Source organism: Neopsephotus bourkii, unplaced genomic scaffold (assembly GCF_033783945.1).
Source record: "Neopsephotus bourkii isolate Nb327-2 ecotype Australia unplaced genomic scaffold, CSIRO-AGI_Nbou_v1 NB_384, whole genome shotgun sequence".
NCBI classification, from domain to species: Eukaryota; Metazoa; Chordata; class Aves; order Psittaciformes; family Psittacidae; genus Neopsephotus; species Neopsephotus bourkii.
Genome location: NW_026900889.1, coordinates 780,311 through 793,102, shown reverse-complemented (window position 1 = coordinate 793,102; position 12,792 = coordinate 780,311). Strand labels below are relative to the sequence as shown.

General features: G+C 51.3%; 2 protein-coding genes across 8 annotated transcripts in view; one reads left to right on the top strand and one right to left on the bottom strand.

The window, feature by feature from the left end:
* Positions 1–12,792, bottom strand: part of PALB2 (partner and localizer of BRCA2) — a 168,884-nt gene that overhangs the window by 93,866 nt on the left and 62,226 nt on the right. The window lies entirely within an intron of this gene.
* The window catches only part of TNRC6A (trinucleotide repeat containing adaptor 6A), a 46,415-nt gene continuing 42,315 nt past the window's right edge, over positions 8,693–12,792 (top strand). For 2 of the 7 annotated variants that reach the window (XM_061349112.1, XM_061349110.1), the window contains exons 1-3: positions 8,698–8,879; positions 9,472–9,519; positions 11,868–11,903. In XM_061349112.1, coding sequence (XP_061205096.1) covers positions 8,875–8,879; positions 9,472–9,519; positions 11,868–11,903 — 89 coding nt within the window. In that variant the 5' untranslated portion in view covers positions 8,698–8,874. Of the gene's footprint in view, positions 8,880–9,427; positions 9,520–11,867; positions 11,904–12,792 lie in introns of those variants that run through there. The other 5 variants (XM_061349115.1, XM_061349113.1, XM_061349114.1 and 2 more) reach the window with 4 other exon arrangements.

Sequence of the window (12,792 nt, the reverse complement as noted above, 5' to 3'; positions counted from 1 at the left end):
GGTCCCCAGGCTCTTCCCACCGCTGGATGGGGTGAGGATGTCCCTGCACCGAGGGCAGGGTGTAAATCCTGAGCATCCAACAGGAGCCATCTCCTCTGCTGGTATGGAGATAGATGGCAGTGGCTTTGCTCATTAGAGGCTGTGGCAAAGGGTAGGTGCTGGGAGGCTCCGTTCCAGGGAAGAGCTCAAGGGGAGCTCATTAACTTGAAGCACCGGGTCCAGAGGGCTCGTCTGGCTGGTATCAGTTCTCTCCTTCTTCTGCTAATGTGGAAAATGAGGGAGGGGGATCTCAGCCTCCTCTCCGTGGCCGACACTTTGATTTACCCCTTTCTCAATCATCTCCTCTCTTTCAAACTGCCTTTAATGCTGTTTATTCTCCACAGGTCTTAAGCCTTTCCATGTGGAACATAACCCTTTGCTCCCACGATACTGTGCTTACAGGGCAGATCAGACACTGCTACGTGTCTTTTTATCCTGGCACCACAGGGATGCTGTTTAAGGGGCTTGTGATGCTATCCTGGTGAGGCCAGGGTGGTCTGAGAGCAAAACCTGGGCAAGGGGAAGGGGTTTTTGCTTTTCACGTGTACCAGCATCTGTAGGTATATGTATTTAAGCCTCTCTGACCCTCTTCAGGACCAACAGGGCAGGTTACAGGCTTCCTTTTCCTAACGCAGTGTGTGTAATGGCTTGGGACATCATCCAGCCCCATGAGGATGCTGCCGGGGCTGGAGCAGCTCTGCTCTGGAGCCAGGCTGAGAGAGCTGGGCTGGGGCAGCCTGGAGAAGAGAAGGCTCCTGAAGGGGAGACCTGAGAGCAGCTCCAGTGCCTAAAGGGGCTGCAGGAAAGCTGGAGAGGGGCTTGGGACAAGGGCAGGCTCCTGGCTCACAAACCCCACAATTAATACAGTGTTAACAGCAATCACATTCATTGCATTGAGCTATTAATGAAGGCAGAGCTGCCAAACCACAGCAACCATCGGAGCAGAAGCCTGGAGCGATGCCCTGGCCCGAGCCCGGGGAGGTAACAACGGGGTTTTCTCTCCCTACATGTGGGAAGGACGTGGCTTTAACCCCGTTCCCACATGGAGGGGATGAAGGTACCGACTTGGCCATTAGGGCTGCGAGCCCCGGTCAGCACCTCTGCCTCCCACCCAGGCAGCGCTCAGCACCTCTGCTCACTGACACCAGTGTAAGTGATGTTCTCACAGCCAGCTGCTCCCGAGATGTTGTTACATTAGAAGGGAAATCTATTTCCTGTTGGGAAAAAGCGAGGAGGCGAGCGAACTGGGAGTTAAATATAGATATATGATATGGAAATGAATCTGACAACTGAGTGAATAAAAAATGAAGGTTTACATTATTGAAGGGTAGGAGGAGATGGCGCATGCAAATAGCATTAATGTGGAAAGAGGCAGCGCTCTGAATGGGGAAAGGAGGCTTTGAAACGTAATTATTTCTTTTAAGGAAAGGGCTACATATATTAAATGGAAGCCAATGGAAGGAACCAGCATATGTTTATTTCAAAGGCCTTTCTTTCCAGCCTTCCCCTTTATTCTCCTGGCTGCTTTTTATTCCCTGCAAACCAATGCAGGAAGTTGAAGGCTGCTGAAATTTTTAGCTTTAATTACAGTGAGATAACTCAAGTTTTGATTGCTGCACAAGCACAAGTGAGTTCCCGAGGTGGCCCATCACAGGCTGCTCTTAGAGGGATGCAAGGAGGCATTTGCCCATCAGTTTGGTGGGGACGGGGCTCTTTGGCCTTTGGAGCCATCACAATTGCAGGCTGGTCTAGCAGGGCCCCTGGAACCGATGGTGATGTTCAGCCCCTCTGCAGAGACAGTGGGCTCGATTTAAATGGAAAATGCCTGTCTCGAGATGTCAGCCTGCTTAAGGAGTTCATCACAACCGTGAAGACACCCAGGCTGCTTTTGCTCTTGTTTCACCACGTGCTGCAGAGACCATAGGGCAGGAATAGAGGGAGCACGGGGCCGTGCTGCAGAGCATCAACAGTTCCATACTGGAAACAGAGCCCCAGCTGGCTGTTTTTATCAGAGGTAAAGCTGACAAGGGATTCTGGCAGAACAGGCACTCTGCAAGCGCTGTAAATGTCTTCATTACCCTGCACACAGCTATATTTATGCCTCTCTGACCCTCCTCAGGACTGACAGGGCAGGTTAGGGGTTTCCTTTCCCTAATTCAGTACATGATGGCTTGGGACGAGTTGTTAGAGCTATAGATCAAAATGTCATTTATTAGAAAAGTGCCTCCCCAGGGAATCTTATCCTTCGTTTATTCTTTGTCATGTGCTGACAGTGTGCTCTCTTCTGTCTAATCTGTCTCTAGCTATTTATACAGCCGCTATCACATAGTACCTGAGTGCTCCCATTGCTTAAACAATGATGGCTTGGTTTTCCCTTACCTGCTCTGCACAGCTGTGAAGGGCCTTAGGAGTTATTAAGAGTGCAGGGATTTATATTCCCATTCACTCCTGAGTTACCCATGGGGAAGGGTCCACCTTGTTCCCCCCATGGCTATGAGAGAGCCTAACCCCTGCGTTTATAACGATCTGAATGTATAAAATCAGATTTGGTCCCAGTCCTCAGTGCTTACAGGCTCACCTCCTGTTCCCCATAGCTCTTACAGTCTGACACTGAGATCAGGCTTCCCGGCAGGATGGCTCCTCTCCTGCCTGACCTGCCCTCACTGCCCCATCCTGAGGCTCTCATCTTCAGAGAGCCACCAGTGCAGCTCTCCTTCACTGCAGCCTGGCTTCTCTATGTTCTACATCACCCCCAGGGAGCTGCACAGAGTCTGGAGGAAGTGAGTTTCCTCCAAGCTCTGCCCAGGTGAGAGCTGATGTTGATCTTTTATGCCCCAGCTGTCCCCAGATAAGCCACTCTGTTCTCGTGCCTGGTCACGGATGAGGACTGTGATGGGGCACCTCATGGGCCAGCCCAGGGCTCAGCACCCAGACGAGGACCCCCAAGTTCCTCACCCACCGGGACAGCCCAGGACTGGGCATCGGCATGACCAAGAGCTGGCATCTGGTCCTGGATGTTACCTCCCTCTCTGGGGGCACTGGGGGACCAGGGGCCCTGTCTCTTGGCTCCAGTGGCTCCCAGTGCATCCCAGTGTGGGCCCTTTCTCCGCTGTGTCCCCATGGCAACGCGCGCTCCTGCCGCAGCGGCATCCTCGGCTCGCCACTTCCAGCGCTGCATTTGTATTCCCAGGCTTTGTCTCCTGCTCGGCGCTGGCAGGCGGCCAGGCCAGGCATCCATTTCAAAGCAGCCTTTGTGTTCCTGGTGAAATAGCTGCTCAGAAATAGATGTGATTCAATCAGCCGAGAACACCGTGTTGCTTTGCCTTCCGTCTTGCTCACAGCCAAGGTGCGGTTGCTCAGCGGAGCAGGGGCTGGCTCCTACCTGCATCCAGGGAATAGCCCCACAGAGCACAGCTCACCCTGTGAGCCTGCAGGGATGGGGCTGCGCCTGCTGCAGAGGGGCAGCAGCAAGCAGGGGGGGAACATTCTCTATCTCCCACTATCCAGGCTCATCCATTTCCAACCACAGGCAGGGACCCCTTCCACTGGAGCAGCTTGCTCCAAGCCCCTGTGTCCAACCTGGCCTTGAGCACTGCCAGGGATGGGGCAGCCACAGCTTCTCTGGGCAACCTGGAATACTGGACCACTGGAACAACCACTTCCCTCCTGCAGCTCCTGCTCCTGCTGATGAATGCAGGGTGAAGACAACACACTGGAGGATGTGATCCATTAATTGCAGTGTCTGTCCTTGTTTCTGGTGGAGTTCAAGGCACAGAAAATGTGATATTATACATCTGCTTCAGTGTGCAGAGATACAGGCAAAAGTATGCATGTGTATGCATAGGTGTATCACTGTGGTTTAGTGGAGACCCACTACTGGAGATCCACAGTCCAGGCATGACTTTGCATGGGGACACTTCCCTACCTGGAGACAGTCCCCAGAGGTAGCAAGTGCCAGAGCTCATGCTGTGGTCTATGGTGCTGCTGATAAAGTGTGTCCTGGCCCCATTTTATTCTGTGTAATTGGGAAATTCAGCAGACAAGTTGCTTTCTGAAGCCTGAACCAGAGAAATTTGCTGGCACAAAAAGCAGCGGTCTGTGGTAGAGTGGAAATCGTTTGTGCTATTGTCAGCGAGAAGTGCAATAGAAGTAAGTGAGATCTGTTAATCTGGTGCTGTGTGAAGAAGGGCGGCTGTTGAGTTAAACAATCAATAAGCATTGATTACAGAGAGGCTTGCTCCTGTTAAATGTGACGGAGAACAGACAGGATGTACATAAACAGCAGCCCATGGCCAGGCAGGGTGTGCATCCCTCAGGGAGAGGGCAGGAGCTGCCCACTGCGGCTCCCATCCCTCTCCTGTGGCTCCAGTGGTTTCCCTGGAGAACTGGCTCATTCGCTCCCCAGTTCACCAGCCCAGATCAGGGGCCTGAGCTGTGCCCTGGATGTAGCTGGGGGTTGAAGGTGAGGGAAGCCATTTCCTCCATGATCATCAGCGTTCGCATGAGTCCATGGCAAATATTGGGACTGGAGGGTCCTGCAGGCACCATCCACATCTTCCTGCTGGTGGTGAAGAAGGGCAGTGCTTTGTAGCTCTGTGGGCTCCCCAAATAGTGCCCCACTACCTCCTAAAACCTACCAACAAGCTAGAAAGAGCCATGCCTGCGAACGGGACACCAGCACACTGTGACCCGGCGTGCTCTGTGCTCAGCTGGATGCAGCGGCAGGCAGTGTCCAGGGAACGCATGGCTGCACCCTGCTGTGGTGCCAGCACCTCAAGGGGAACCTTCAGAGCCAGGGGAGACTCTGGAGCCAGCCTCCACCAGTGCTTTGGACCGGGCTGTACCGCTAACAGAGCGCAGGGACTGGCAGAAAGGGGAAGCCGCAGTGAGCCCATCGCTGTGGTTTCCTTTTGCAGTGCAGTGCAGGCCTGGTAAATAAATGGAGATTGGAAACGTCTCTTGCACTGCAGCACTTGAGGGGCCGGGGGTGTGCGGATGGCATAATTGGCTGGATGCAGAGTGAAACCCAGGCTCAGCGATTCCATTTTGCAGTTGGCAGCCTTCCCAAGCGCAGATGAGGGGAAGCAAGTTGCACTGGCTGTAAAGCACGGGGAAAGTCTTTCTCTTTTCTAGTTTTTTGCTGATTTAAAGGGTAGGATTAAATTCTCATTTAATAACGCCAAGTGCCTGCTGTCCCCTGCTCGGATCACTCTGTGTGAGGGTGATGATGCTGGGAAGGGAGCCTGGAGGAAAGGCAGTGCTGCTGCTTCTCCTGAGCACAGATCTAATGGCTGTTTGCCGCCGCAGCCTGTGGAGCAGGCACCGACTGTTTAACCACAAGCCTTAGCACAGGGTGCTGCTGCTTCCTCGCTCTATTTGGAAGGCGAGCCGAACGCTGTCTGTTAGTGACTTCCAACTTTGCCTTTTGGGGTTTCTTCCTCCTAATGAAGCATCTTACAGAGACCCAGATACTCCTCGCTAGCAACGAATCTGGTTGACTTAACTGAGCTCCCAAGCAGGCACTGTTTTCATGAGCAAGCACTGCTGCTCTGTACCTTTAGATCACCACTTCTACCCATCGCCTGGGCTATTTTTAACTCTTGTAAATGAAGCCTCCACAATGAACAAGGAAACGAGCCTGCGAGCAGAGGAGCACACAGAGCTCTGTGTTAGCGAGGAGACTGTTTTCCCTTGTCTGTCACATCAGCTCATTTGGATTGTTTAAGTCAAGTGCAATATTGAAAACAATCTGTTTTGCTCATGACAGCGTCTTCATTCTGGGCAATGATGCTGAATGGAACAAGCAGCAAAGGGTTATTGACAGCAAATCCTCACATTGCCAGGCCTGCCCTTCTCAGGTCACCTGAAAAAAGGCAGCGCCTTGCTTTCTTTTCCCCAGACATTAAGCAGAAAGTGTCTTACATCGCTGAAGCCTTCATTTTGGTGGAGCCCTGACAGCAAACTGCAGGCGAAGGGGAAGGGTGGAGGGGATGGGAAGCACTGAAATGGCGCCAGCTCGGTTTGAACTGTTTTCAGTCAGCGCCTTTCCTGCCTCCCGCAGCTCCGTCTCTCACTCTGGTAGTGTGGCAATCCTAATTAAAAAGCTAATGAGGATGTGAAGGCGGGAGGAGCCGGGTGCGTGCCAGGCTGGCGGGGGGCAGATGGAGCCTGCTGTTGCTGGGTAAAGGCATTTGGGGATCACTGCCCAGAAGGGCATGTTTACCAAGTGGTGGAAGTGTAACTGCACAGATCCATCCTTGGCAGCTGCAGGTTGCTCGCCCTTGAATAGTGGTTTCATTATCCCTAATTTCATGTATGACCATAGTGCTTTGGAGTCACTTGAATGCAAGGAGGAGATGGTGGGGGAAGTAGCAGAGGGTTAGTAAATGCAAAGGATCTGCTGACAGTGTACAACCAGCTGTAGTATTTACAAGGCAGAATGGAAGCAATCAGTGCAGCGGTCTACTTGCTAGGGGCATGTGCATAAATAAAATTAGAGAATAATCTAAAACAATAAAGCAAGCTACAGACCTTGACTATGAATTTTATTGACAGTGGCATAATGCAGTTAACAAAATGATATAACATTTATTAGCCTTCTTAACTGAGGACAGACTCAACAGCAGTCCTCCTACATCAAGCCGTTAAAGGCGGATAAAACAGGAGTGCTGTGACTGAAACGATAACAGGAAGCTGAATCACACGTCAGGAAATAATGACTTTCAGTTACACACTGTTACATGGCAATCCCAACTTTTTCATATGAACAAAAATAAACAGGGCCAAATCAACTTATGAGTTATTAATAGAAGCTGAGAAACCAGTTTCAAATTGTCAGTGCCCTTTTAAGTACCTCAAAGATAATACAATCACTTTAAGCATGTGCATGTTCGGCTCACAGCAGTGCATGCTGTACTATTAAGCCTCCAAGAAGGGGACAAAAACACCCTTGCTGGCTATGCTATGTTGTCATAAATGCGTATCTTTAATAATGTAGGATCCTCCTCAGCTGAAAAATGCCCTGCTCCATTCGTGCTGACAGAAAGACAGTTGATATTGCAGCAGAGACGATTGCTCATTTGTCCAGAGCATCCATTTATTTTGCAGGTGAACAGAACAGCATTCGTTTCTCAACTAGCTTTAACAGGAATGGTAAAGGCCAACTGAAGCTGGGCTGGAAAATGCTTGTGATAATGTGCAAGCCAGGTGCAAAATGAGACCAAGAACTTCCCTATGCCAACAAATGCCCTTCCCTCAGTAGCTCTCGCAATCCAGCAGACAGGATGATGCTTATTTCCATGCAAACAGTGGGAGCTGAGAAGCGAATTAAACTTCTGAGCAGCTCTGTAGCACGTCCAATAACAATCAACCCGTTGGACAGCAGCTGTGCAGGTTGCTGGGGTGGTTTGAGTCAGCACTTTAGAGCTCGGTGCAGTAACAGCCACCCCAGTGACAGCTCTGCACCAGAGGAACCCAGCCCTGCGGCCAGGCAGCGTACAGCCAGACTGGTACAGCTCAATAGCTTGTCTAAGGTTGTTTGGCAGGGATGTAGCTGCAAGTGTGATACACCCTCCCTACCGGTGTACTTGCACTGCACTAACTCCTCAGTTCCATTTCTAAGCAGAAACCCGTTACCTGTAGTCACTCACTATCAGTTTGCTGCGCATCTGCATCTTGCTGTAGGCACTGGAAATCGGAAGCAGAAACGAGCCATAATGTTTTCACATGCACGTATGTTAAACGCACTCAAGAGTTTCAAAGCAATATTCTAAGCAAGCTTCTTGGTCTACATTTCCTATTGGTGCCAGTAATAACACTTTAAAGCGTTGAAAGGACTTAAAACACGCTTTGTTGCCGCTCTGTACCGTGTGACTTCCTCGCACTGGGATTCTCAGTTCCCCCCCATTACTCCCTGTCAGTTCTTTGACTCGTCTGCCTTCTCCAAATCCATATCTGGGATGCCATTGCTGAAGCCGAGCACGGCGGCACGGACCCGGCTCAGCTCTCCCTCGCTCTCCGTTCTATGGCTCTGCCGTTAGCCTCCCTCTGTGTGCTCTGGGGATTGAGCTGTGTGTTCACACAAACCAGTTTCTACCTCGGTTTGCAAGCGCTGGGTACTTTCCCATCCCGTCCCTCCGCCTCACACAGCCGGTGGAAGGCGCAGAGACCCCTCTGCCTGACGCTGGGGGGGTTACTCGCACTTTAACGCTTCCCTTCCACCACTGCAGTTACTGACACCCCGCAGATGGGCACAGTGCCCCAGCGGCACCTCAAGGAGCTGCTCAGGCAGGGAAAGGGAGGCTCAGAAGCGCGTGTTGCACCCTGCCTGTGCCCCGTTCCGCCCTGCCCGCTGGGGAGTGTTGGAGGAGCGGGCTCAGGAGCCCCCCGGGTGCGCTGAGCTCCAGCACCGGCCGCTGCCCGCCCCATGGGGTCACCCTGTCCCCGGGCGCTGCCGCCGCGGCCCTTGCGGGCTCCGGACAGACCCTCCCAGAGCAGCGCTCGGCGGGGCCGGACCCGGCGGCGGTGATCGGCGCTCGCCCCTCCCGGTCCCGCCTCAGCGGCAGGCCCGGCGCTTCGCCCCGTTGCTAGGGCGGTTGCTGCGGCGCCATGTCGGGCGAGCGCGGTGCCCCGGAAGCGCTGCCCGGGGCGGGGTTTCGGTTCCTGTGCGGCGGGGCCGGGCCGGGCCGGGTGAGGAGGCAGGAAATGGCGGCGGTGCTGCAGCAGCTGCCGGGCCCTCCCGCTCCGCAGTGCCGGGCCCCGCCCGCATAGAGCCGCCGCGGCAGCCCGGGCCCGCGCCGCAGCCCCGCCGGGACGGACTCCGAGCACTTTACATACATGAGGTACCGCGGGGCCGGCAAGGGCGGGAGCCGCCGAGGCGAGGCGCAGCGGGGGCCCGGCGGTTGGGGAGGGGCCGGGCGGCGGGGGGAGCCCCTCGGGACGGCCCTGCTGCGGCGGGGGGAGCGCCGCGGCGGCCCGGGTTGGAGCGGGGCTGCGGGCACGGAGCCCGCCCGGGCGGGAGGGGCTGGGGCCGGGGGGGCTCGGCCGGAGGCAGCGGTTTCCCCGCGGGGCCGAGCTTTGCCCCGCCGGGCTCGGCATTGTTCGCTCCGCGGAGCGGGCAGCCCTTTGTGGCCGCCGATCCGGTGGTGGCGGGGCAGGGCGGGCGCCGGGCAAGTTCTCGGGTAAAGTGATGCAGCAGAATTGTTCTCCTCCGAGCGCTCGGCTCCGTAGCGCAGGATGGGTGGCTGCTGCTGGCCGTGCCCCATCGGCTCCCTGCCCCTGGGCGAGCAGCCCCGGGGTCCTCGGCAGCCTGCGTTTGCTCCGGAGGAGCCCGCACTGGGAGCCCTGAGGGCACCTTAACCCCGCTCCTGGGTTATTTTTTGCTTCGTGCTGCATTACTGTTGACATGGAAACCAACACCGCTTTCTGTTCCAGAGAATTGGAAGCCAAAGCTACCAAAGAAGTCGAAAGAAAACTAAGCAGGTAAGATGCTCATTTGTATTCACTCCTGCAGTTTGGAACAAGAATTGGCCTTGGGCTAGAAATCGTTGCGGGCTTAATCTGGAGCTTTAATCTCGTGTTAATTGTAAGGAGAAAAACCACCCTGAATTTGAAAATGCCCTCTGCTGCATAGCAAAATCCCTGCAATTTATTTAATTCCATAAACACCTTTTTATCGTGCCTTATTTACACAATAACAATATCAGGCTCTAGAATAGAGTTTCTTTAATAGGGCAGGGTTTCGAAGAGAATTACTTACTTTTCTGTCCTAACATGTGGCACCCAGCAATAACTGAGAATTCAATTAAAGGCTTGCTTGGTTTGGGGTTTTTTCTATAAAGTTCAGGTAAATATTATTGGGAGGCCAGAAGTAGTTGCTTTTGGCAAGAAGCTCGCTTTAAGCTCAAATAAGCTCTATGTTGCTGTATAACTCTTAGCTCTTTGCCTCTTTTTCCATGAGGAGTTAAACACAGCGAGTTTCCCATGAGCACGTAGCTCCTGTTTGAGAACTTTGCAGACTGTTCAGCTCCTTTTCTCAGTTCCTCAGCTCAGGAGTAAGAGTTTTGTTGGGAATTCTGTGCCAGTAGCATCCATGCCTTTAATACTTCAGAAGTTACTTCCTGTGCACCGTTTATTTTTAGCGCGGTGCCTTCCTTGCAGATACCTGCCTCTTTCCGTTGGTTGCATTCTTCGGGTTTGACTTTTGTCCTACTTTCTTTTTGTCTTCTCTTTCAATCAGACCCTAAAGGGACTTTTGCAGCTGAACTTCAAAGGGCCTTCTACCGGGGCTGTTTGAAATCTGCGTGTAACTGATAGAATAGTTGGTTCTGGCACCTTTTCTTATTTACCATGTCTAATCAGTCTCCAGTGTCCAGGTTGATTCATGATTACACTGAAAACTGACTGGCTCTCCCTTGCTGGCAGTGTGTGTCCTCCTTGGTTTTGGTACTGTGCTTAAGCATGACTAGTTTTTCCCATTTTGTTACTGAAATACCTACAATCCTTAAGATACACTGAGCATATTGCTTTTAAATGCAATGTCAAAGTCACTGGGAAATGGGGTGTACTTGAAGAGAGTGATTTTAAATTGCAGCTCTTGAAGGAATCTGTCCAGAAAAGGTACCAAAATGCGGTGTAAATAGAAAATGGAACGGTTGGTGTGTTGGGAAGCAGTCAGTGTAGCCGTGGTGCCAGGAGCGATTTTGGGATGGACAGAGTGCTAACAAAGCAATACTTGGGTGAAGTCGTAGTAAATTGGTAGTTCTTCACAGTTTTCTGACCTTAAGAGGCCTCTGGGCACGCTGGCAGGTGTGACAGCTAGTGACAGAAGGGAAAGTGACCCATAGAACTGCAGCAGCTCAGTGCTTGCTGGGGCATGGGGTCGGAGCAAGGTTCACTGAGCTCTGCTCTGGAATGGTCTGTGTGTTTTCTGACACAGAGGTGGCTGTTTCATGTGTTTAAAAGAGCTAGCTTCAAGTTAACCTTAATACACCGGTTGTTTTCAGAAACCTGCTTATGTTCAGGGAGGGAGTTCCCACCGTGTGAGCACACAGGCTGATAAAACTGTGGCCTGCCTGCTCTGGATAGCCTGATTAATAGTGTTCCAGTTGTAGAACTCAGCAGATAGCTCTCATTCTTTCTCTAATGTCATTATTTACGATCTTATTAAATTTGCAGTGACCCAGTCAAATTGTGAGAGAGCAAATAGCTTTTCCTGGGAAAGGCAAATAGACCCGTGCTACAGTTGTTCTTAATCTAAAACTGCAGAGTGTATATATAGACTGTAGGCTCCAGGGAACGTTGGTGTGGCTTCATGGACATGCTGAAGTCACCTTTGGAGTCTGTGCTTATAAATTGATGGGTAGTAAATATCCTTCTTTTATCTTGCTGGGAATATTGGCCTGGACTGTGGGTTTGCGATAGAACAAGTGTTCTAGATTTTACCAGAGCTTGCTTATCCAGTCGCAGTGAATACTGCTTTAAACTCGGGATTAGCAATTTGCCTGGTTTGGCCTTTTGGAAAAGCATCTTCATTTGGTCTGTGTTCTCTTTTAAATGCCTGCATGCCTGCTCCTGTGCAAATATTCCTGGTCTCACAAATAAGCGGAGCGCATGATTTGCATCAGTAATTCAGATAAATCTATTGCACACTGCCTTGTGTCCTGTTTAAGAGTTAAATGTCACCTCTTCAGTCTCCCACTGGACAAGAGCTGTCCGTTAATGACTGGAGAAATGCAAGAGGTACATTTGGTCAAAATCAGGACCAGTAAAAATCGCCATTTAGTTCTTTTGATTTAAGACCTAACTGTTGACTTCTGTTTGGTAAACAGGGCTTTCCTGCCTCATTTATGTGGAACTGAGAGAAGGTAAATATCTCAAACATGTTTACAGTATTTTTTTCCCCAAACCCAGGGCTTTGACTCTCACTTCACACGCATGCAAATCATAGGGAAGATTCACCCACTGCTTTCATTCACCTGTGTTTCTGCTTCAGAGGTTCCATCTGCATTGGTTGCAGGCTGCCCGTGTCCTGGGAGAGAAAGCTTATTGCCTAAAGTCATGCTTCCCTCTAGATTCCATCCATGTATCTCCTAAATTCTTACTGTACAATTTATTAGGTTTACTCTTCCATGTTCAATAACCACCATATTTCCATGAGGCTTTCCTTGTGGGCTGCAGGAAACCGATGAGATGGCTCAGTGACAGAGGCGTAGAGAAACAGTGAGAAATGGAGTTGTGTCTGTTGATATTTAAGCTCTTGGTTTTCTGTTGGGTTTTTTTTCCTAATAAACTTCTTATGGAAGACTTCAGCAAATGGGCAGAGTTTACTGCAAAGACAGCATCTGTTCATACTTCTCAAGACTTTTAGAGATACTTGCACAAAATCAAACATTCGTTTCTCCTCTCCACACACTTGTTCAGCTCATGCAAAATCGTCAGGTTGGCCCCATCAGATAACTTGCATTTTACCTTCTGTTTTCCTAGGCTTACAGCAAGGCTGTTGTGCTATATACTTGATAGGGGGCTAATAAAACTGAAGCAGTCTGGAGTATGGGTGGTCTTATGGTTAAGATGCTGGACTTGAACAGTCCTTTGGGTTTGTGCATCTGTTACAGATACCCAGTGTGACCAGTGTGATTATGGAGAAGCAGTTTAATCTGTCTCCTTCGGTTCCCCATTTGTTAAATGAAGATAGGGATTGTTTGTTGCTGCTACTGATGCCTTGTGTATTTAGATCATAAACTTCTTGGGAGA